A 25,781-nucleotide genomic window follows, 5' to 3' on the forward strand; every position below is an offset into this window, starting at 1 on the left:
GCTGTCGACAGCTACAGGCTGCTCAGAAGGGACAGACAAGGAAAGAGGGGCAGAGGCATTGCCCTCTACATCAAGAAATGGATAAAGTGTTGAAGATGTCCCTGCTCATTGCAAGGGGGTTGGACTAGGTGACTTATAGGTCCTTTCCAACTCAAACTATTCTATGATTCTATGAATTAGTAGAAAATCCATAATTATAAATAAATCAAAATGTCATTCTCATACTTAGAAATGTTTTTATTAAATATTTTAAACTTCTGCATGAGACAAATAATATTTGGTGGCGTTGTGCAACACAGTGGCATGTAAAGTAAAACAATTTAATGTGCAAGAGAAGTCAGCATTCTATTATCCTTCATATTGGCCACCAAACCAGAATGATTGGACATGGAAGAGTCTTATGGCGTGTCAAATGCGGTGCATCCCCAAACAGAGAAATGCAAGCCAGTTTCAAACAGGCTTCAAAACCAGAAGCAGGACAAATGATTTGGCCTGGTGCTCCAATCACTTGCAAATGTGGCTGTTTTCTTCCAGGATCCAAGCCATTAACTCTTCACAGCGCATTGCATTGTTAAGTAAACAAATGTTTACCTGGAAACAACACACAGTTATCCTTTTATGAAAATATAATTAACTCTGGATTCTTTAAATAAAGTATTTTTACTTTTCTCGCTGACAAAACATTCTCCCATATTTTTAAATGGCTTTACGCGGAATTCTTTAAGTTTCCATTAACAGAAGTCTCAGATATGGAGGTCATAAGGCCCGTATGATCATTTTTTTTCTGACAGCAATTTCTGATGGCTTTGTAGATGGCAAAGACGGGGATGGCCAAACTAGGCACTCCAGCGAGGATTACAATAATAGCATACACCCAGTTGGGATATTCAACCTTCTGTGTTTTGGGGAAATCCTCCTGAAAGAGCAAACAACCAAGTTGTAGAAAGTCATGAGGAGCAAATACCTGGGAATATGCACACGTTCAATAATTCAACAGATCAAAATTGTAATCAGATCAGTAGCTAGTCACGATGGCACAATAATGTGCCAGTTCCACAGCAGTTTCCAGCTAATGGGTTTTCAGTCTCAGCTATTTTGGGCATTTTTTTTACTTAAAAGCAATGGAGAGAAGATGGCATGAAAGAAGTTAGTGCCAGGAAAGGAGACTGGTGGGACTGCTCCTGGCACGCTTCCCAGGCACAAAGGAGTGCGGGGCTGGGGGGGGTCACACACCACCAGGTCTCGGTTGCCAAACAACCACTGGGTGGGAAGGCTGAAATCAAAGGGTGCGGGAGGGATGAAACATTATTAAGAAGGAAGCGAGGTTGCCAAGGAGGAGAGAAGAAAGCAGTCCCATTTCTCCATCTTACTTTCTCTCCCTTCCTGTCTTATGAAAATAAAAATTCGTCTTTACAAATTACGTGTGCTGCATGACTGTTTCTGCTTTAAGGATGGCAACTGGTATAAGGCCAGAGAACAAAAAGCAGAGCTAGACAGGCAGGGAAGAGCTGGGATGATGGAGAAAATTATGGCACCCACATTTTTTTCTAATATGCCTTCTCTGTACCACATACAGCTTTTTATTCTGCGAGGGAAGGAAAAGTAGGTAACATTGTTGCAATTATAATTTAAATCATACCAATGTGTTTGGAAGAGGAAAGAAGAAATCTGGATATTAATGTTAGTTAATATTAATTTCTTCTGTCAGTGACAAGTAACAAGCATGACTACAGTGCTTTGGTTTTAAATGCATACAGAGATAAGTGCGACATCAAAATGTTTTAACAGATTTGGTCCTTTGTCAACATAGAAAGGTTGTGACATTTCCAGCTCTTCTATAATCTCTACTGGGGAACTGCCATTTGTTTCACCCTTGCCCGACGACTGGACTAATGTTTTAGTTTTGTCCACTTTGGAAAAGCTATTCAGGTGTCACTATATACCAGTTGCAGGCATCACAGCTGAATTTAGGAGTTATTTTTTTAAGTGTTACTTTTTATTATTTTACGTGTTGTCATAAGCTTTTTATCAGAAAACTGTTTCAGATGGGAGATGAATATAACTATGACTCTTACATTAAAGAAGAAAACATAAAATAATTCTAAATAAGTATTTTCGGTTTATGTACTTACGTAGCTAGGGTCCCAAACGCTGTAGAGCAGTTCTTCGTTGACTTTCACCACAAAATAAAAGAAGAAGATCACTAACATAATGAGAGGACTGATAACTCTCCAGGTAGCCTGCCAGAAAATATTGGGCTTGTGTCCAATCATGAACTCAATATCCTTGTTAAACCTAGAAAGAAAACCAGTAAGTTTGGGACACTAAAAAACTGGTCAAGATGTCCATAAACAGGAAAGTTCAAACTACACCTAGCTGTGCTTCCCTTTGCTAATGTCAGTGTGAAACAAGGATTGACAACAACACCAGGAGTCAGGCCTAAGTAGTTCAAATTCAGGTAGATATCACTGTAACCAAGTTAGAATTTTTTAACTCACAGTTCTCAAATGCAAGTCAGGGAAATTATTTTTGGAAATGTGGTTTGTCCAAGAAATATGTGGAGCATATGTGAAATAGTTTCACCACAAAAGACAATGCATATGGGCTTTCCCTATAACATATTGCAGTATTGTTTCAGGGGTTTTTGTAAGCATCTCAGAGCTGCGTGAATTAAAAGGAATGACACAATATTAAAAACAAGCAAAAGCAAATTGGAGTAATTTTTAAAATTAGATTCTATGCATAATGTTTGCTTAATTTGGATGTCTACTAGTTTTCTCAGGTTGAATACTGAAAAAATATTTAACTTTGCGCATTATTAAGAAAACCTAAAAATGTGTTATTTGGGTTATTCATGGAGCATGCAATGGACAACGAGGCAACAATATCTCCACAAGAAGAAAAAAATCCCTGCATTGAGAGTGATTCTGTCTGCATCAGTCCTCAACCAATTTATGACCTCTACATGTGATGCAGCACCACGTGCACACACTTCTCAGTTATTTTGGAAATTTGGGGCTTCCATTTTTAGTCCTCTTGTCTGGATTTCCTGCATACCCTATGAGGATAAGTCTGAGGGGAGTATTCAGTTGGTCCTACAGCTATGAACAACACACAGAATTCAGTTGAATCTCAATTACTACATAAATTTATTTTATCTTTTCATCCCTAACTTCTAAGATCTAGGTATCATTCTGCAAATGTTACAGAGTGCTGTGTCCTGACTGCAGAGTGCATCCAGGTGGAGTTCACGTGAGTGTCATGGATGACACACAAGTTCTCCTTCAAGCAGGAGAGCCATCTTTTTACCAATGACCCTTTCTCAGAAGAAGGTCCCAGAAACTCATCCGGAGCAGATAACCCGTCATCGTTATCATCTGGATAATGCCACCTTTGGGCAGCCCTGAAAAGCTCTGTACTCAAAGAGGGCTACAGCCAGATGTGCACTGGCAGGAACATGAAAGTTTGATGTGAAGCACTTTTCTGAGTCAACCTCCACCCCTCTGTGACTTCAGCCCATGTTTGGAAATAGTTTTAATTTGACTTTGTAAAACGTTCTGAGATTTTAAAAGGAAGAAAAACCACAGATTTTTCTGTCCTTAATAAATTAAAATAAGCCTTCATTCTCTAGGGTACTCACTCTGCTCATCTGATTTACCTAAATCTATTTATGCCTCCTCAGGTAATATAAAACTTAGGTAATGTAAAGTAGGGAAGGTGGGCCACAAGCAGCACAGCTGGAGGGTCTGGCACAAGTTTGAACAAAACCTATGGGTGATTGAAGTCCCCATGCTTTTTTCTTATTTCTTACTTACTAATTGTGAACAGAAGGATGGTGAAATTTGATTTATTACATCTCTAGAAAGTTGATAGGATAATTACTCACTGCTACAACTGATAAAGTCCCGAACCTGCCAGCTAAGGTCGTATCTCAGTAGCCTTGGATTTGCATCCTGCTGTAAAACAATATCTGCAGCCTGCCTGGAGATCCCTGCTTTGGACAGTATCATTTAGCATTCACTTTAAATGCTCCTGGGATGTACCTGTTTTAAACTTTCAGCGTAGTGTCAGTGCGCTTGTACTAATGTGCTTCTGCTAATTAAATATTTAATGCAATTATCCTGAGAAAGACTTATTGTAAATGTCACCACGTGATGAGCTATAGTGGCACTTACATAACTGTTGCAAATATGTACATTCTGATGCCTACTTTAAAAATAAATTATTTGCATTCATATTATTATACTTTAGAGCACTTGCTAATGCTTAATACTTTCTTGCAATATCTTACGGATGTGTTTGTTTTAGCTGACTGTTATAGAGCATTATCTATTACAATGTATTAATAAAGCGGAAAGCTTTCATGTACAAAGAAAAATCCCTACTGCACTCTTAATAAAGCATTTTTTCTTTTTGTCAAGAACTATTTCAGAAACCTAAATCATATAAGCAACCTGAAACTACAGTCACATCACTTCAGTGATTTCTATAACAGAAACTCTATGCACTGAGGTGCAGCAAGATTGCAGCTATACAGCTAATCGAGTTATGCACTAGTTTCTGGTAATGTTTATTGCTAGACTAATGTTTAAACATTACTATTTCATACCTGTCTATTCCATAAATGTAGACGACTGCAAACATCTCGCAAAATGCGATTATTAGCAAGGGAATAGAGCCAGCAAAACTGTCAAAGAGAGCCAGCCAGTAGTTACCAGAGTTCAGCACAAAAATGAAGGCTAGCAAGTAAGACCCGGCACAAATGAGACCTGTGAAAAAAACAAAAAAACAGCACATTTAGGCAAAGAAAACAAAAGGAAAAAAAAAAAAAAAGTGAGGTATTTTCCCAGTAGCTAGAAAGCTTTATAGGTAACTTTTATTTCAGGTGCAGCCTGAGCGTAACCACTCTCTTTTTGAATGGTTCTCAGAGAAGGCTTCTATGCAGGCAAAATTGCAAAACTCTCCTATCATTGTGCAGGTGGGAGACGCTGCGAACAAAACAGGAGAAGGCTGAGGAGAGAAAACAGGTCCTCTTCCTCCTAGTTGGCCTAGTTGCACTGAGAGAAATCCTGTCTGGGTGAAGGACTTGGGCCCTCCAGCTTCCCAATGGAGGAGATGATAATCATCACGAGCAGGCAAGCCATGGGGGCAGCAGGTGTCTGCAGGCTCAGAAGAAACCTCACAGGAGCTGCCCCACTGGGGGACAGGAGAAAACCTTCAGCAGGTTATCTAGGACTCTTAGGACCATGCCAGATCAGGAAGTAGATGGGTGGTGGGTTGATTTTTCAGTGTGCAAGCTGTTCTCTGGGGAGAGGGGAGGTCACTTGTCTCTAAAAAAAGCACTTACCAGTAACAAGTTCCTTAGGCACATTGTGGGGTATAATCTTAAGATCTTGCAAAGGTACAAGCACACCTTCCATATTTCCAAACATAGATGACAAACCCAAGCAGAAGAGCATGATGAAGAAGAGAATGGACCACAAAGGTGAGACAGGCATTTTGGTGATAGCTTCAGTGAAGACAATAAAGGCTAGGCCAGTTCCTTCAACTCCCTGTGGAAGATTTCAGAAGCTCCAAAACTAGGCTCATTAACATCATGCAGCACTTAAATTTACAGCGGTATTCACTAGATGTGGTGTATGCTACACTGTACCACAATACTTACGCTTTTTGTTTCCACAAAGACCTCCTAATGCAGCAATATATTTACTGTAATTACAATACAAATTCTATCTCATGGACACCTATTTTCATCTGTAATTCACCACCTTTTCAACCAAAAGAAAAAAAGAGGTGCACCCATTTAATTCTTCCTGTAACTTTTTTCACCCCAGTGTCAAGGTCCTTCAGTGTTGTGACACACTCATACTGATCGGGACAGGGCTTGCTCCAGCCGGTTCCTCTCCCTGGTCTCTTCCCGAGTCGTCTTGTCCCACCACAGCTGCAACCAGCTATTTGCAGAGAAATACCTGCTGCGATTTTGCCAGCTACATGGGGTCAGCCTAGAACACTTATGGTTTTAGTTACTAGTCTGACAGATTGCCAATACTTTTCAGAGGAATTAAGCGGTTTATGTCTTCAAAAGCAAGATGGGATAAACAAAAGTCTTCAGTCCAAGAGCATTCCAAACAAATTGCAATCAATCAGTGCAAATATATAAAAAACCAACAACCTTGGAAGAAAAAGTATTAGGCAATTAAAAAATTGCTCTGCATTCCTGCCATATTTATGGTATCGATATGAGTCAGGGTGTTAAACTTACATCATTCAGGAAACGTTCCAGGTCACAGGATTCAAACTTCAGGCTTGCAAAAGTTAGCGGATCAGTCATGTTACATAGCTGCTGCATTTGTTCAAAGTTTTCTTGGGTTACATTACCTTCTGGCAAATCAAATGCATTCATCAGAGTAAGAATATTTCTGAAAAAAAATTAAATACAAGTAATTCGAAATTATTTATTTGTAAGCATTCTCGGGATTCATTTTCACCATCAAGCAAGTTGTTAAGAGCAGAGTCTCTTACAAAGATACGAAGGAAGCAATGCTTCTGTTGCTCAAGATCAGATTTTGAAATTGGTTAAGTCCAGCAGTTTTGCGCATGTGCATTTCTTTCTTTCTTCTTCCAAACTGAGTCTGATACTGCGAGGATGACACCTAAATGGATGGGCACTCTAGGGACCTGTGCAGAAGTTAGGTGCCTGTCTTTGCACTGCAGACTGGGCACCAGTTCCCAGACTGGGCAGCTTCTGGGAAAGTGTAAGGTGCCTGCAGTTACGTATCATGCACTTTTACATCTGATGTGGAGGAACTTGACTGGAACCCACAGGGTCTGGCAGCCCCAGTTAGAAGGGAGTAGGAATTGCTCGGGTAAAATTAGGCACCTCTGATGAGACCTAAACATTTAAGCTCTCCAGGAGGCAACCTAAATACAGAGCTGACGTGGGGACCAGGGTATATTACATTCATGCCATATGTCAGCTCAGCAGCCATCGATTATTATGAATTCTGCTTTTTTTCTTTTTTTTTTAGAGTTTCCAGACAGTTTTTCAGTGGTCAGTAGAGCTTCACCTAACGAATTAAAATGGGTAGAATTTCATTAATTAATTTGGGTAATTTCCCAGTGTAGTACACAGAATCACTAGTAGTACCTGAGGAGACTACACTGTGATGCAGCTGTGGCCAGGACTCTGCAGGACTGTCAGAACTGCCTGATCATGGGGAGATTTCTTAAAATGGGCAGTGCTTTCAGTGTCTCATTGCATGTGACATCCATGGCAGAGCTGCATAGTTTGGCCACCATGTGTCCCGGTTTGAAGTGAAACCGAACCAATTTTCTGTTCTGTAACTTTACATCCTAGCTAGGCCTCCTCTAACTCTCTGAAATTAACGGCATATTGTGGAGAAAACTGCTCATTCTCAGAATGATAAGACCAATGTTTGTGCTCCATGCCAAGGAATGGTATGCAGGGAGGCCCTTGCTTATACTTATTGCTATAACAACCAAGGTCAGCCAATTTCATTATTTGCCCCCTTAGAGGGTCGGAAACGGAAAAAACGTAGAGGGGTCACATCGGTGGGGAGGAGTGGACAGGACAGGTGACCCAAACCTGACCAACTGGGGTATTCCATCCCATCTGCCCCATGCTCAGTATAAAGGCTGAGGGATCAAAGGGTCAGCCCTTTCCTGCGATGGCCGACGTCCAGAGAGGACTCTGTCTGTTCATCTGCCTTTGATCCCGATCCGTGTGTTCCTGACTCCAGAGCTGGAATCCAGTTCCCATTCGTCACTGAGTCCAGTCTGGGACTTCCCCAGTGCCTGCCGGTGATGTGACTGTCATCCTGGGAGCTTGATACGGTTTTGTATATATTGTATCTATTTCATTATTTTTCTTCTTTATTTTTATTTTAATATTAATTCTTCATTAAAGTAGTTTAGTTCATTCTAAACTTCTGAATCTCCTTATCTCTTTCTCCTCCTCTCTCCTCTTTTAGGGGGGGGAAGGGCCATCTGCCGGTAAATTCAGCCAAAACCACGACACCATGTCAGGAGGCCTTTCAGGATTTGATCAGCCATAGTAGAAATAGCAGCAGCAACCTAGTATCCTTTTTTGTTTGGTTGGTTAGTTTTGAAGTATGTAATGTAAAATCCAATTTCCATAGAACCAGTTTCATTGAAACTTGCCTTATCCAATTAAGTAAATACATTCCTTCAGGACATGTTTCATATCCATTGTTGCAAATGATTAATTTTTCATATTTACCTCTCAAATTATAGACATTCTAGCATGTTTTAGAGAAATAATGCATCACAAACTGAATCTACCTTTATGTAAATAGAAATTGTTATGTAAATTGCAGTTATATTTGAAAGAACTGTTTCAAAAAAACACATTAGAATATGGAATATCCTCTTCCTCCCTTATTACTTTTTGGAAATATCAGAGAATAATGTAAAATATGGTTGCTTACACAACATTTATCTAGGAAATAAGGTGGCTCAAATAATTATCACTCCCTGTGGGGTTGATACCACATGGTTTAAATTTTTTTGTAGTAGTAAGTGGTCTGATATCATGACCGTCAGGAGAAGTAATTGTTCAGAAATAATAAATCCATTATCATCAGGCTAACAGAGCTGCCTCAGCCAAACAATTACCACTATATTCTAGGGTTTTTTTCTCAATGACTTACTTGTCAAAACAGTCATCATATCTTTCTGTGGCTCTGAACCCAATGATGGAGTATATGACAGTTGCTGCGTAGATGGATGTGAAACCGTTGATCACTGAGATGATCAGGGCATCTTTCTCACAGTTATTGCTGCAATTCAAAGAGGAAAAAAAGAATGGATTTCAAACACGTTCCCAAAATAAATACTAAAAGCTGGCTACCAAGACTAACAAAAAAGTAGTCTACAGGTGCATAGGTACATCAGTGTGTTCTCTAAGACTATATAAATACAGCTGTTAAAAACATTAATTAAAACTTGGTGCCTTAAGCAGTTTAATAGTATGCTGCTTTTTTTTTTCCCCCTCAAATAGTCCTATTCATAAGGAATAACCATCTGGCTTTCTGTGTCTGGCTCATGGAAAGTAAAATACGAAGGGCAAAAAAGTACATCTCCTCCTCTTCATGCCTGACATGCACGTGTGCAGACACACATTGGCGTAAGCTGTATCTTAGCTGTCGGGGTTTCTGCTGCAAGGTGAAAGATTTGGGTTTGGATTCGAACAATCAGAAAGGAAAAGTCACCAAAAGTTTCCATAGCAATTTGGTGTGGTGAAGTGCAGTAGCCAAGAGCACTTGGAAACAGTTTTGCTTGATTGTTGGACAGAAGACAGTTCAAAATGTCCTCAAGTTTTGGAAATACAATGGAACATTATGTTGATAAGGTTGGACAGACAAGCCATTACATTGTGAAAGTTAAACTGCTTTGTAGAGACGTCTCCGCTGTGGGCACTTTGCCGGTGTATCTGTGCTAAGATGAAAAAATCTCAGAGCCAGAAAGAGATTTTTATCTGTGAGAGAAGATAAAGAATCAATATTAAATTAGTTAATGGTTTTATGAGAAGGCTGTAAAGCTCTTGATATTGTGTTCCTCTTAGGCAAGAGAAGACTATTGAGATTAACTTGATGTTGTCATATTTAATTTTCTGATCACCTTCAAGAAGAAAGGAAAAACAAGCCTGTCCAGCCAAGATCTGTGACACTATGATCTTTCCTCATTTATAGCATTGCAAATAGGTCTCTAGTGGGCGAAAGGCATAGAATTGAAATTCCTTGCTGTACTCTCATGTCAGTTTTTTCACTGTAACATGAGATTCTCAATGACAGGCTTGATAAAAATATTTCTTCCCATCAGAGAAAGTAAGATGCTGAAGCTCCTCCTGGTTATGAATGAGTGAATCCCTGATGGCATTGAAACCTCACAGTATTTTCTGAGATGTTTATACTTCCAAACCATCTCAGAGCAGAGTCACTCACACCTAGTGCAGCTGGCGCTGAACTGCATGTGGCCCAACACCACGGTGTAACACTATGGTATTTGCATCTTTTCTTCTCATATCTCCATGGGAATTTCATTAATTTCTGCAGTTTCCTCCTTAAGTTGTGAATGACTGAGAACCGAAGGAAGTGGCCTGGTGCCACAGCCCTGTGTGCTGGAAATGCAGGAGGACACTATTCATTTTCTTTGGGTCTTTTGAAAAGACGTAGGACATTCTCAGCCCTGCTCCTCACGGTTGTGGGAACATTGACTTGGACCTGAAGCAAGGCTTGTCACCTTGCACTGAGACTCGCAGGCACCAAAAAGTTCCAGAGATACTTTTGAAAAACATCTGAAGTCAAGACTGGGGGCAGGGATTTACATCAGTGACTGAAATGCCAGTGTGGTGTGGTCAAACCTCAGCCGAAACTGAAACACAGACTTCTGAATGCATGACCAAACCAGATAACCGAAACGTAATTTGGAGACATTTACCAAAAATATTAGGTTGAGAGAGTGTTGCACAGTTTGTCTTTCAAGAGGACAGTGCTGAAGGGACAGAAGGCACCAAGAAGCACTGATGGTTTCCCCAATATTTTGGGAGGGTGAGTGCAGAATATAGCACCATGTCTTAATTTGCTGACTGGGTCATTCCCTGGAGGATGGGAGTTTGTACTCCATCTATTCCCTGGCCCCATTGCATATATAAAAGAAGGAACTGAATTTGAATTTCAGAAATCCTAGATTTATCTTCTAATCTCTAAGCTAGATATTTAAACTGCTTTGAAATGTGTGTACCATCACCCAGCTCCGATAGTATGGAGACAAAGGGCAAACACCATGCTCTGAGCACTCCCGCAAAGGAAGCTCCTGATCATCAGCTGGTGGTGGCCAGCCAGTCCCCTTCTCTCTAGCCTGTGCCACCACATCTTTCTGCAGGAAATTAGTCAGCACTGGGACCTGAAATCTTGGCTCAGGAGAGCTAGGATCAGTCAGAGATGTGCCTTACATGGCTGAGGGGATGGTGTCCCGGTCCAAATTACTGCGTAACGGCAGGGCAGAAGTGGACATGTTTCATTTGAAAGAATGAAATATTCATATAAAATTTGGCTTTTGCCTGGATACTTACTGAACAGAGTTGTAACTGGAGAATGAAATGAGGCCTCCAAAGGCCAAGGAGAAAGAATAGAACACCTGGGCACCTGCATCCAGCCACGTCACTGGGTTAGCCAGCTCGGTAACCTGAGGCATCAGACATACAGCTTTAAGCATATGCAACATTGCTCTTTAGACTGAATATGAGGGATTTAAAACACTAATTAAAACAAGAACATTAACCATACAGAACTTACCATTTTTGAAGAATATTAACAAATATGTCAATACTTCTGTCAAATTTACTTTTTTTTTTTTTTCCAAAAGAAAACCTATCTGTAGGTTTTCTACAAGTATTTTGGAAATTGATAAACAAATTACTTTCCATAGCTGATAGCTGCCATGCCTGTTTCCAGGAAAGGTGTTTATTCTTTAGCATTAATAATGACCATTCTGAGGTCTTCTCGTGGAAAATGAAACCCCTTTTAATTTTGTTTGAAAGCTGATGTGTAGTTAAAACCTTTCTTAGGTCTTTTGTCCATATAGCCATACTGATTAGATGGGTTTTACTCCCAACTGGACGATTCATGCTTTAAAATTAGACTCGTCCTTAACTACAATACAGGAAAAGAAAGCAAGCCCCCTTACGGCAACCCCATTGTATTGCTCTGTGATGATCCTTCCATTTTTTATAACAGACTTTGATGGGGGGTGGAGACAGACAGAGAGAGAGAATGTGTGCTTTTATGTATATTTTACATCCGATGCAAAGGATTCACCTCCCAGAATCAAGATTTTAAAAGCATCAATGGAGGAGATTAATTTTCAACTGGTTGTTAATTACATTGAGTTTCACTAAGGGAGGAACCATGCAATGACTTACATTAGGGGTGAAGAGATACACAATTCCATTAGTTGATCCTTTCAGCGTCAAGCCACGGATTAGAAAAATGGTAAGCACAAGGTAGGGAAGAGTTGATGTAACATACACAGCCTGCACAAGAAGCATGTAAATAAAACAGTTAAATAAAACAGAACACTGGAATAAAAATAGTACTGCAGGGAAGAAAACAAGAACAAAAAAGGTACTGTAACTAACAATAATGGCAAGTTTCAAGCAAGTCACAATTAACCTACAGAAAACTATGTTCAAGAGAAACAGTATGTACAATACATCTGATAATATACATTTTTACAATTATAGTGCTCTATTTAAGACAATTAAGAATTGATGAAATTCAACTCAAATCATTCAAAAGCAGCATAAAAAATAACCTACACCCTGAGATCAGGTTGATGCTGCCGATGCAAGGATGGGCTCTTAGGGCTTTGCTGGACAGCAGAACATTGGTCAGTCTTTTAGAGATATAATAATAAAGAATAGCACAAACCCAAATAAACCTGTACACGTATGTTTTGAAGAGAATTGCTATAGCAAAGACAGAGTCCCTTGATCCTGCATTAAAGGTTAATATTTATGTTAAGGTGGTAATACCTTGAAACTTCTTTACTAGGACCTATAAGGACAAGGAAGCCAAATTGCTCACAAAAATCTGCACATCAATCAAATCAAATCAAATTCCATTTTATTCAGCTTCCTTCTTAAAAAAGTAGCCCCAGTGCAGCGATGACAAACACCATGTTTTAGACATGCTTTTATCCAAGAAACAGGCAGTTTCTATAGTATGATTAAGTCTGTATGAATAAGGAATCACAACAGCATAATGAATATAACCTCATAAAGGAACAAACCAGAGTACCTTTCCTGTTGTTTCAATGCCTCTGATTGTGCACACGTACAGTACACCCCATGCGCATGTTAAACATAACAGAAGCCACCACTGAATGCTGCCTGAATCGTCAATGGAACTGGAGATGTTTAATGTTTCTCTGTACCAGAAATAATCCACAGGAGAGCTCTTGGAACACTCTTCTATGTAATCTGTAATCACAAAATGGTTGTCATTCTGTATGTCTTTTGCTTACTTGAAAAAAAGGAAATTAAATATCAAACACTAGCATTCTAAATTATATCACCTAATGCCAATGAATTTATTATTGGCAATTTCAGGTTCTTAGAGGCTAGTTTTGTCGAAAAATGAGACATTTAAAAGAGAATTGTTTAACATGAATTTTAATATAGATTTTATTGTTATTTCTATTAATTCAATCATGCAGATAAAATTTTTGAAGTTCTTTTCTATCTTTATAATTTTTCTTTTTTCCTACAAAAATGTGAGGTTATGTGGCTCTTGTGGCACAGAAAGCATGGAGAGCATTTCTGAGCATAAATGTGTGTATATTGCATGGAATATTATTTTTTTAGTAGAAGAAAAGCAGTTAGGCAGATTTTTTTTCAATGATTTCACACTTCCTACCTCATCTTAAAAGAAAACCCAACCAAAAAACTTCGGACTTTCCACATGTATCCTGCTCTTTCTTTCCTGAGGCCATGTGGGCACCCGCCCACGGCTTCCTGCAGCTGAGCGGCCCTTCCCCTCCCACATCTCCTTTGGATCAGCAATTCTTTGTCCTTCTGTTTTGTGGGGCACCGTTCAAGGTCTTCTCAGCTCAGGTTGGATTCCCAGCTCCCTGCAATGTGCTGGCCTCTGCAGTATTCTGTGCTGGTCTGCCCTTATATGAGGCTTTTAATACTCTGGGAGGAGAGGAGCAAAGCTCTCTGAAGAGCTGTTCATTGACCCACCAGAAAAGCCTGCTTCATACAGTTTCATGCAGGGCTGACTATGGAAAACAAAGCTGCTGTTACCAAGCAGTGTCCAAGGTGCATGGACTGTTGTCATATTGAGAGGTACAGGTAGTTCATATGGATTACGCATCTCTTTTTTTTTTTTTTTTTTCCTTTTCATTATGCTAACCAAGGGCTGTTGGAGAAGAGATGGATGAAACACATTGTCTAAACCTGAAAAATGTTAATCTTTATGCTAGACTTGCACTTGTTGAATATTCTCTATGTTAACACCTTTGTCAAAATCAACCCTGAAGTTTCATATAAAAAGTCAAAGTATTGATCACATTTTATATAATGCGAATTTTTACAAAATGCAAGTGTTAAAATAGAACAATGTTCCTGACAGGATTGCCATGCCTTGCTGTTGTTTTACAGAGAGGTTCAATTAGGTTAATTGCTAGAAAAAGAAAAATGTGCTGCACAAGAAAATACAATATTTCATAAAATATACCTGTTCTGTTGTCATTGAGAGGACAGCTGCTCCAAGGCAGGGGCTCTTGGAAGGAGTTGAAGAAATACCACATTACCCAGGCAATAATAGTATTATAATATAAACCCACCAGGAAGGACACAAACATTGCCGCTATGCCTAAAAAAAAAAAATCAGAACACAATATGTATTTAAATGTTCTTGTCTTCAGGACATACCAAAATATATGGTATGAGCCTCAACCTTTCCCTATTTTCCTCCCCACCCGAATTCCATGGTTTATAGCCTTTCCCCTTTGGATGTGGGTTTAATCACTGTGAATTCCTTATGTGAAGGTTGGACAGGTGAGTCCTACATAGGCGTAGACCCTACAATTAGTCTGGGACTGAAGCTGACACCCACTTAGGAGCAACATTATTGGTGGACAGACACTACACAATCTTGCCTGCTGATATCTAGGGAGTTTGGGGTGCTGGGCACATGTAAAGCTCAACTGACTTGGGATTTTGCCTAAATGAGACCTAGATTGCCTTCCCCTTCCACAATGTCACTGCAGGCGTCAGCAGATGTGTTTGGTTAATCTTTGTTGTATGGGATGGATAGCTGCCAGGAGGCAAAGTCTGTGAAAAGGTGCAGGATTCAAGCTGGTAGCTCTCATTCTCCACTTGCTTCCAGGTAATCAACCTCTAGTGACTTCTCTGGCAGAAAATAAATGCTGATCATTAGCTCCTGTGGGCTCTTAGGTTCTGAAGGAGCTTGAAAAATTCCAGATGCAGTGAACTAGTATCTTTTGTAACTGATTTACAGATGTGGTGGATCCCAACAACAGTCCTAACTGGCTGCATTTCTTCCCTTTCAAATCTGTGGTGATCACAGAATCACAGAACAGCTGGGGTGGGAAGGGACCTCTGGAGGTCATCCTGTCTAACCCTTGCTCAAGCAGGGCCACCTACAGTTGGTTGGCCAGGATCGTGTCCAGGTAGATTTTGAATATCTCTAAGGATGGAGATTCCACAGAATCACAGAATCACATGGGGTTGGAAGGGGCCTCCGGAGATCATCTAGTCCAACCCCCCTGCCAAAGCAGGTCCACCTAGAGCAGGTTGCACAGGAACTTGTCCAGGCAGGTTTTGGATGTCTCCAGAGAAGGAGACTCCACGACCCTCCTGGGCAGCCTATTCCAGTGCTCTACCAGCCTCAAAGTAAAGAAGTTCCTCCTCAAGTTTAGGTGGAACTTCTTATATTCAAGTTTTTGCCCATTTCCTCTTGTCCTATCCCTGGGCACCACTGACAACCTCTCCTGGGCAACCTGTGCCAGTACGTGGTCACCCTCACAGTTACAGAACTAATTTTTGGCACACTTAAATGTTCATCCTAATGGTAAAAAACAGCCAATATCATAATAAAGGAATTGTATCTGAAGCCTGAAATTGGTCTCAAAGTAGAGAAAGGTTTTTACTGGATCCACAGTCCCTGGGAACATGGACACAAAATTGTCGTAGTGCCTTATCATGATTAATGTAACCTATCAATGGAGAGTTAGTGAGAAGGGAGAAGGAATAGATCCTGGAATCTCTTATGACACACCAGAATAAAATTCTGAAGCTTTGCTCTTAAGGTTACCAGTTCAGAGACTTGTGCTTTCTCAGGTGGCTTTTTGTATCCTCTTCAGACTTACCAACCCCTTTCAGGGTAGGGTGGATAGAGCTCCAGACACCCACACTGCCTTTCCTCAGCCTTTGACCAATGGCAAACTCCAGATGAAGCAGGGGGATGCCCTCCAGGACTAGCAAAATCAGGAAAGGGATCATGAAGGCTCCTGAAATGGATAAGGAAAAAAAAAAAAGGTATTTCCCATCAGTGAAGTACTACAATAAAGCACAAACTTCAGTTCTGAGGACTTTTGAAACAACAGGAGAGTTAAAACCTTACTTGTGGAAACCCGTCTCCAGTTTCTGAACAGTGCTTTTGCCTGATTGCTCAGGCAGGGGACTTCATTACATACGTGGTTTCAGGTAGGAATTATTAATTCTTCCCAAGTGACAAACATAAACACAGATTATACGCTCCCAGGGTTAAACTTTGAAGAAGCTACCTTTGGATTGCAAGTGGAGGAAAGGTAACTATTTTCCTGGAATAACTTCCTTTTTATTCTGAAAAAGATTATGGTTTTATAACTGTGAATCATGCAGATTATATGAAGTAGATAAATGAACTAAGCAAGATGCCTTGGAAGATTAGGCAGGAGCCTGGGGATGTCTACATAAAATAGCCAATAGCTTCCTGGCAGCTGTGTTCAACAGCTTTCGTGTTTGAATAGAGAAGACCTAAGGTCCAGAATTCACAGGCTGGTTAGTATAGGACAAGTTTTTTAAATTATTTTTTCCCTGAATAAAGTGTACCTCAAACATGGGAGATAACATATAACACCACGCTGGAATACCAAAGTGCAGACTCAAATGCTTGAATATTGCTACGTATTAGAATTATGGTTCTCTGTCATGACAAAAAGTCTTTAAGTTCCTAATCATAGGCAGTAAATAACCTAAGTGCATGAAAAAATGCAAAACAGTATGTGAATGGTTCATGTTTGGGTATTTGCTGACTTTTTCCTCAGGTATGCAATGAAAATCAGGTAGCAAGTGAGAGAGAGAATTTGAGGAATGGAAACTATAGTTTTGAATTCAAGGCAGTTGAGTGTTTTTTGGAAGAGCTGAACTGCATGCTTGTCTGCTGTATCTTCTTGATGTTGTCTACATCACAGTTTTAGAAGCGATCATTACTGCAAAGTCTTCATTTTCTGTGTACTTCAATAAAGCCTGCTAAAAACAATATTGTTGTATCAAGTGGCCACTATTATAATGAAGTCAGCCAACTATATTTTTCACTTTCCACTTCTTTGGAATTCAAGTAACGCTAGTTATTTACCTGTCTTTCATTGACATGTTTAAGATTTACTAATCAAAATCAGTAGTTTTGAATACATCAGATGGTCATAAAATATCCCAAATGCTGAGCACTTTGAAAATGCACATGCGACACATCAGGTGGAATGACTAATCACCGATGCACCAGAAAATACATGTTTTGTTGAAGCCAGTTGTGAAAGGTAGCTGTATAGACATGATTTTCTCAGACTTCTGGAAAACATAATAATTAAGAAATGCAAAAACTTCTTACTAGAAATTTAACACTTTCCAAAATCAGGGTAGCTCATCTTGCATGCATTAAAAACTATCACTGTAAAAAAGGAGACTGACAAAGTTTCAAAGGAAAAACAGAAGGATAACTGATTCTGGATATATTTTTTTTTAGTGAAAAATTGAAGGGCTCACTGTGAATTATTTGTAGAGAGTTTTGCTAAACTCCCAACTCTGCTGACTCTTCCTCTCTTTCTTCTGTGTCCATCTGTCTCCTTGGGAAATGGATAATATGGGCATCATCACCAAGGAGGACAGTATCCCATTTGTTTTCTTCACCACTTCTCACATCTCAGCTACATTCTCTTTTCCAGAGACCATGCAGTCCTTGCAAGAACACAAGCCTTACATTAGTGGGGAGCAGCTACCTGTTAGATCTAGGACCCTCAAGCTGGTACTCTTTCACCTTGGAGGAAAGTGGCTATTTTGTAATGTCAGAAAAGAATGAAGGATGTTTGTGCACCCTAGATTTGAGGAAACTGAACTCCTCTAGATGTAAATCCAAATTTAACACTGTGGTGCTAGCTGAGATATCATTACAAATTATATCAGTGCTACAGTAATCACTTCCTGACTCATGTATTTCTAAATATGTATTTTCACGTCACAAATCTGAAACATATAGGACATATTTCTATTTTAGAGGGACTAGGATCGCTTCCATAACAAGGTTCTTCCACTCTGTCTTCCCACAAAATTACTGGCAGCAGGAGCTGCTAATGTCAGATGTAACAGGGTAGTCTTCTCCATGCCTTGTTGACTAGCTGCTAAAAGGCAACTAAGCCAGAAATGGTGATATGCTCTTCAGCTGCCTGCGCCCAGGAGTTACTGTTGATGATGGACAAGTCTTACCCAACTCTGGCAGAGGTTCTGGGATTCATTGAAACTGTGTCAGACTCGGTCACTACAAGAAATGGTCTCTTCTGTCCTTTCAGACAGTTTCTGGCATTTCTAAAGGTTTGTCTCATTTTGTCGGTATGGACTTGCTTATCTGGGCTGGAACATGCATTGGCGTGCACTTAAGGGCCCCTCTACATCTGATTAGACATGCAGTGCCAAAGAATTTTTCTCTACTGATATCCCACCCTATTTCTGTGAACAACTTCTCCAAACTGTTTTATTCTTGTTTTCATAGAAAACGGGATTTTTGTAGTGTACGCAATGAGTGCCTTCTCACTGTTGAGATCTGTCCCCTTACATCCCGATGGCTTCCTTCCTACATGGGAGGGTCAGTGGGACAACCTCCATACACAAAGCCTCTGGCCTTTCACAGAGAAAAAGTTACTTATCAATGCATGGAGCTGCAAGCAGCCAGAAATATGTCATGTTCTCCAACCTCATGTCAGTCTGGCACACACTTTCCCTCCTGTTGCACTCTGTCAAGGAGCTCTCATGAGAGTAAAATCAGATAAGGACAAGATAATTGTTTGCTTATACCAGCAATTTTTAGTTCCAGAACATTCTCTCTGTTTTAAGCCCAAGACACCTCCTAAGAGTCTGAAACCTCACCCTACAGAGTTTATATGGCTGCTCCATATGAATCGTATTTTTTTTACCTTCCCCTTTGGATGCTGAATAGGTCTCTGCTGTACCGCAATCTCACGTCTCTCCGGTAAAGCAATGGTAGTAATTAAGTCCAGAAGATGGGTCTGCACAGCTACCTGATCCAAATACTCCTCACTTGCACCCAGAGTAAGTCCTTGTCACCCTTTGAAATTCAGCTAGTTTAGATTGTCTCATGAAACTTAAGAATGAACTGGCAGTTAGTTCTGCTAAGGTGCACTGCTTAACCATCTTTACTCCTAATGGAGACACAGCACGTGTTTTCGTCAGCTCACAGTGAGATCATTTAAGGACTTGATTAGAAATTCTCCCCTGGTCAAAGAACTTGTTGTGTAAGGAAATACACAGCCTTTATAGTCCTTTCAATCTATGACCACTTGTTTCTTATCATACCTATCGAAGAAAATTTTTTTTTTTGGTAGTTACCATCTCTGTTAGCAGAAGGAAGGAGAGATGAGGCCATTTCCTATGAAGCATTTGAAGCATTTCCTGTAGAAAGCATTCAACGGTAGTCTCAACTTTTCACTTTCAGTAGAAAACAGGCTGGCTGATACTCTGATTTTAGCTTCATTTTTTCCATGATTGAGACATTCTTGCAACCCTTAAATGCAAAGTGCACCTCCACTCACAGAGCTCTAGCAGTCTGGGTAGACATCATGCCTCACCCTCCAAGACAGCGAGATTCAACAACAGCACTGTCCCTCCACTGTAACTCTCCCTGTGGACAGCACAGTGCACCAAATTTGCTGCAAGAGTCTCAGAATTGAACCATCTTCTGCGGTGGACACGCCACGAGTGCTCTATGAACCTCAGAGGGTTTCTGAGGTCTTGAGATACTTACAGAGGGACCTTTGTTAAGATGTTATAAAAAAAAGTCTTCAAGCATGGCACATCTTTGACAGAGCAGTCAGATAAAGGGACTACATGAAGTTCCTCTTGCAGCCACAAGAAGGGGAAAGGATGCCTTTTGTGAAGCCACCCAACATGAAAAAGTTGTCCTGCCCAACTGCGTGCTTGCTGCTCCCCAGCTTCCTCGCTATCTTGGAGTCACTGGGAAATGAATTTCAGGTGAAGTTGGGTCTCCATCCACCCTTTTCATTATCACAGATGTAAAATACATGGTGTGAGTATACAGCTGCAGTGCAGAATTTATTTCCCTACAAAACCAAATACAGCTCTAGCTTGAAGGGCTAGCCATGTGTAGCACGGTAGCTCGATGATTTAAAAATGCAGAGTGTGATGTGTTAGAACGGGGCAATTAAGTAACACCACCTATATTTAGCTGCAGGAAAATTTGTAAATTGTCAAGAGAAATTAAATATCAGTTCTCAATTATGTATGCCACTTTTTTCTCTTTCTTGGGTTTTTCTCTGTCCAGGGTTCAATTCTGACAGCAAGCTCCAAAATACAACTCTGCTGTATTTTCCATTTCTCTCAATTTCTCCCCAACCTTTGTGAAAGAAGCTGTAATGCAAAAAAAAAGTGACAACTCTGCAAAGCTGCTATATAAATCATAGAACATAAAAACATATAAAACATATGACATAAAAAAAGCAATGCTTTTTAAGCTGTCACAATTTTATGAACCTAACTAATGAACCGATGATCTGCAAATAAATGCTGTATAGATATATATAAACAATGAGTAATCTTTCCAGTCTGAAAACCTTACAGATGATTTATTAGATTCTCCTCCTGTTTCAGTACTGTATTTCAGAACACATAATATTTGAACACCTGTATAACTATTACTTTATCTTAAAGAGTTTCTGATGGGAAATTGGAAAAAGGTATTATTGCTTTGGTATAATTCCTCATAAAGGGAAGACAGGTAGACTTCAGACGGAGGTGTTTTCCTATACTATCATATTCTTAGACCTCGGCTGTAGTGAGGGTACCAGTGAGGAACTGCTGATGTCATTACTGTCACTTCATTCAGTGTGGCATGCACACAGATGAAATAGTTCTCCCTCATGCAGTGGCAAGGTTTAAGTTTACTGCAGACATATTCAAGCTGCAGACTTAAAGACCTTTTTTTTTTATAGAGATGGCTTAAACATTAAATATACATGCTCTTTTTTATAATACTTATCAGGGCTGAAACAAAAATGTTTAACAGTTGATTAAATGAGACGTTGCTCAACAAAGATTAAACAAAAGCTATGTGTAATGTCAGAGAGAGTTATCAAATAAAAGGGAATTTCAATCTCATTAAGCTGGTGAAAGCACTGAGGCAAAGACTGCAGCTTTTACATTGCATGGATATTGAAATCTAGTTTGCCTGCGGTAATGATGTATTTTACAACTTTTAAGACGTGAAAAGGATAAAATGTGCTTTACTCTACTAAATTTTACTGGGGTAAATATTCCATTTTTAAAAAATGTAAACTCATTATCTATGACAACAAAGGTAAGTAAATTATGTAACCACCAATTTCTTTCTGTATAGTTTGGTATCAAAATGTTAAAACACTATCATATTGTAGTGTGTAGGAAGAAGCAGCCCTCAAATAATTCTAGATTTAAGTTCAAACATCTGAAAATAAGTTACCTATACAACTCAGTGTTTCTAACTAGGTTCACTACAGTCAATTTGCAGAGAAAAAAATCCACCTTCCTTGAAGCCTAAGTGCTATGAGGGTAAATTTTATACTTCACTACAGTCTGTTTATGCTTCATGAGGGATATAAAATGTGCAAACACTGGTTCACAAAGTAGGTGGACATCCAACCTCGTTTGGGAGTGTCCTTGCTGGAATACTGACTATCTACACCCTTGCTACCAGACCTCACCTGTGCTAAACGTCTCCAAACATTGATCCATATAACTCATATTTCAGAAAGAAAGAAGTTAAGATAGCAAAGCCAACCCCCAGAAATTAGAAACTATTTTCACAAGGTAGTTTATGCAACCTTGATTCTGCTTGCGCCTTATGAGGCAACCTCTAATTATGTAATCCCACAGGACTTTTTCTCATCCTCTGCAGATATTTACTGTGTGGTATATAGCTGTATTTTTTTCTAATCTCTTAATTTAGGGCCATAACCCACCATCGTATCCAAAGTGAGCTTTCGGATGCTATAAAATAATCATGCCAGGGACAGAGTGAGGAGCAGCATAATCCCCACCTCCAGTGAAAGAGAAAGGATTCCTGCTGCTCTGCACCCAGAATTCAGTGAAGACATATCTTGAAGACACAAGGTATGAAGATATATATACCATCCAGGGTAAAAGCACAGGTCAGACTAGGGAAAAATGGATCTTCCTTAGCATACTCATGAGTGTGGTGTGTGCTTTGCATTAGTTAACTTGGAAGAAGGTGCATAAAGTTGCAGTTTTCCCCCACTCTGTTACAGAGGCACATCTGTGTCCCTTAGTGGGCTACGCAAATGCAGAGCTGAATGAATCATCTTGGCCACCATGCTGAGTGGCAAAGACTAAGGCAAAACTTGTCCAAAATGTGTAGTAAATACCTATTTCCAACTGGAGATTGCTGAAGCCAGACTTCAGAGTGTCTGTGCAATTAAAGATGATGCAGAGTGCTGCATCTATTGGGAGTGTGCTATGCTGTGAACACAGCTGAATGGGAGTTAAGAGATGCAGGAGCCAGAAAATCTCATGAGGCAGAAAACGTGTCAACACCAAAATGTCTTCAGAAATAAGAACTTCAAGTTCAGTTTTCACAATACGGATAGTCACATGTTCAAATTCAAAGCTATCCATCCAAAGAACAGCAAGAGCCTTTTTTTTTTTTTTTTTCTGATTGAAGGGAGAAGTTGGAGAAGAGGTGCTGTAATGAGATGATAGCAGTGGTAGCAGGAGTTGGATTTAGACCTCCCAGAAGAGGCTGAGGTGCACCCTACAGCAGGGAGGGAGGAGGGATTGCACAACAGCTCTCCACCCTCATCCATGTGTGATGAACTTAAAAGAGTCTTTTCTAGGAAGGCACGGGAAGGGATTGCAGCTCACTGTTATGTACTGATGAGAGCCACAGCATTTGGGGTTATGCAGAAGAGTCATAGAGAAAGTAGCAAGTCTGGCTACAGGGACACATGTCTGTACAGTTGCTCTAAGCCCAGAGTGAGCTACGTCATTTCTTTGCTTTGTGCTGCCTTTCAACTTCTGCCTAAAATTTGAGTGAGAGAGTCTCAGAGAAGCAAGAAGCTGCAGATAACTGCTGTTAGTGTTCCCTGAGCAAGGACAGGCCACAGGGTGATGAGAAAGAAAAATAATTGCTGTCAAAGGATAAATTAAAACACAGTACTGACAGACACACACGGGCAATTCATAAGTCTTCACCGATATCAGTCAGAAAACCATGATCCATACCACGTTCTTTATGTTTGTTGGATGTTAATTTTTTCAGCTGCATTTCATATGGCTAGAACATGAGGGAAAGGAAAGACAGACAGAAAAGCAGAAAAGTATCTGGGAAACAGGACATGCCCACTTTCTAAGACTAAGTGGAAGAACTTGAGAAGCCAATGAGTGTCATGAATTTTGGAGACATTCATCCACTTTTTCAAATTAAAATTGTCATATCTGGAAAGGGGGTTATGATTTTTTTCATGTGGTTTGTAACTTTTTTGTTACAAGAGTTGGCTGTGCTGCAAATGGCCTTCAGTTTGCACTGCAAACTCTAAACAACAGCCCATGTCAGAAAAATCTCAATGTTAAAAGCATCTCTTCTTGCAACTGAATCATCTGTTGTTAAACATCCCTGAGTTTGTACCAGCAGTTCCCCAAAGAGCCCTCCTTGGTCCCTATTCTAACTAGGAAGAACAGTTTTTAAACATCTCACTATGTATATTTAATGAGAATTACTTAGAAATACTGTTCCTTAAGCCAAAAGTTTCCTTTCAAGATCAAACACCACAAAGGAACAAACACTTTTTACACATATCCCAGAGTGAAGTAGATAGTGGGCAGAAAAGGCTGTCAGAAAATGAGAAAATTATGTTGTCATGTAATATTTAAGCTCAAGATCATCTTTAAAAACGAACAGCAAAACAGTGAAACAGAACTTTATTATGGTCCTTCAGTCCTAACCTGAACCCTAAAGAGTCACAGTAAATTATATAGGAAATAGCATACATTTAGATTTTAAATGACTTAGTAACACCAACTGCTAAAAACATATTCTTAACGTTAATACTTTCACGCTGTTACTCCTATCATAAATTACACACACACACTGACCCTACAGCCATTACACAAATCAGTCTGAAAACAATGAAAGCACTATTATGAGAAGATCATTTGGGATCCTGATCAGAATCATACTCCCAAGTAGTTCATTAATATTTTAAAATATACATTGTATATATATGCATGTATGTAAAGTAACATTAGTTTTGGATTGAGAAAATGTACTGTACACATGACAGTGCAAGATTGATTTGATCAATCCTGTGTCCTGAAATAAAAACAGCCCCTTCCTTTTCTTCCCTCATTACCATGACTTCAGGGGGTGTTCATAACCTGTGAAATAACCTTCTCCATTAGACAGCCTTCCAGAGATGAACATCACTGTGCTTAGAGGAACTGACTAGTTCTAAACATATTCCATTATTTGTTTCACAAAGCAGAGATTAAAAGTAGTTTATAGCCAAAGTTAGTTAAGATATATTAAAGACATACCTCCTCCGTGGCTCTGACAGAGATACGGAAACCGCCACACATTTCCTAAGCCCACACAAAACCCTACGCACGTCAGCATGTACTGAGCTTTGTTATCCCATTTTGGTCTGGAGTCTGCCTCTTCTTTCTCAAGGACCTCAAGTTCTGTATGGGAAGGTATCCTGTCCTCCAGGCCAGGATTGGGCAACTGTAGCTTCACCATATTTTAAATTTCCTTTCTGAAAATGCTGCCCCAGAAAGGAGATAATGAAGCAGGCAGCTAGTTAGAAATCTGCACAAAAAGAGAACATCTATTTGCTGTCTTCAGCTATATATAGTGAACCTTTGGCACTAAACCTGAAAGTGCAGGCTTGTGGTAAAAAGAAGCGTCAGCAAATCATTCGATTGACCAAGTCAGCTCTGACACTTATTAATGCTTTATCTGTCAAGGTTTGATGGAACAGTCTGTTCATCTAGCAGAAGACATTGATTTCAGCTAGTGTAATTCAGGAGATAATTTGGCTATAAACTGTAATCACCTATAAGATTATGAAACACCCCTTGCCACTCCCCTGTTAAACTCACTTAAATACATATATAGCCTTAGCAAATACAGAGTATAAAGATTCCACTGGCCTCAGACTCAATATAGAGGTTTCATATTTTATCATGAAGATAAACTGCTTGTGAATCACCATCACATTCATTTTCCCATAGCGTATGCTTACAAAATGGTATAATTGATGCGTGATAATTACCGCAACATGTTCTTCCTTCTCTGTAAGCGATCTTACTCTACTAAATGCTCTAACAAAAAGGATGAAGAATGAAAGGGATTACAGAATTTGACCTTTAAAATCATAAGCATAATTTGCTTACCCTAACGCTTCTAATCATAGAACAAGGTCTGAAGAACATAGCATCTTTCTTGTAAACGGGCTTGAAATCAAGGTCCCTTCACCTTTTCATGACCCTATGATACATTGGTCAAAAATAAAAAAGATACTGGTTAACAAACATCACAGGCACTATTCACATCCTATTTCTTTCAGTACAATAATAACATACAATTAGACTGCTCCATTTGTACCTCGGTGTTATCAAAATGTAAGTACTTGCCACTGAAAACTATGTATAAAAT

The 25,781-nt window shown here is 39.7% G+C and overlaps 1 protein-coding gene across 1 annotated transcript; it reads right to left on the reverse strand.

The window, feature by feature from the left end:
* Nucleotides 1–706: 706 nt before the first annotated feature.
* LOC141464194 (sodium-dependent neutral amino acid transporter B(0)AT1) lies at nt 707–24,863 on the reverse strand. Its single transcript, XM_074147013.1, has 12 exons — nt 24,662–24,863; nt 15,937–16,077; nt 14,280–14,417; nt 12,840–13,021; nt 11,963–12,073; nt 11,114–11,226; nt 8,691–8,819; nt 6,263–6,419; nt 5,348–5,552; nt 4,610–4,769; nt 2,133–2,295; nt 707–916 (listed from the first exon to the last, which is right to left on the reverse strand). Exons 1-12 carry the CDS (start codon nt 24,861–24,863, stop codon nt 707–709), a joined length of 1,911 nt encoding a protein of 636 aa, XP_074003114.1.
* Nucleotides 24,864–25,781: the final 918 nt, after the last annotated feature.

This window comes from Numenius arquata, chromosome 4 (assembly GCF_964106895.1).
Source record: "Numenius arquata chromosome 4, bNumArq3.hap1.1, whole genome shotgun sequence".
Taxonomy (NCBI): Eukaryota; Metazoa; Chordata; class Aves; order Charadriiformes; family Scolopacidae; genus Numenius; species Numenius arquata.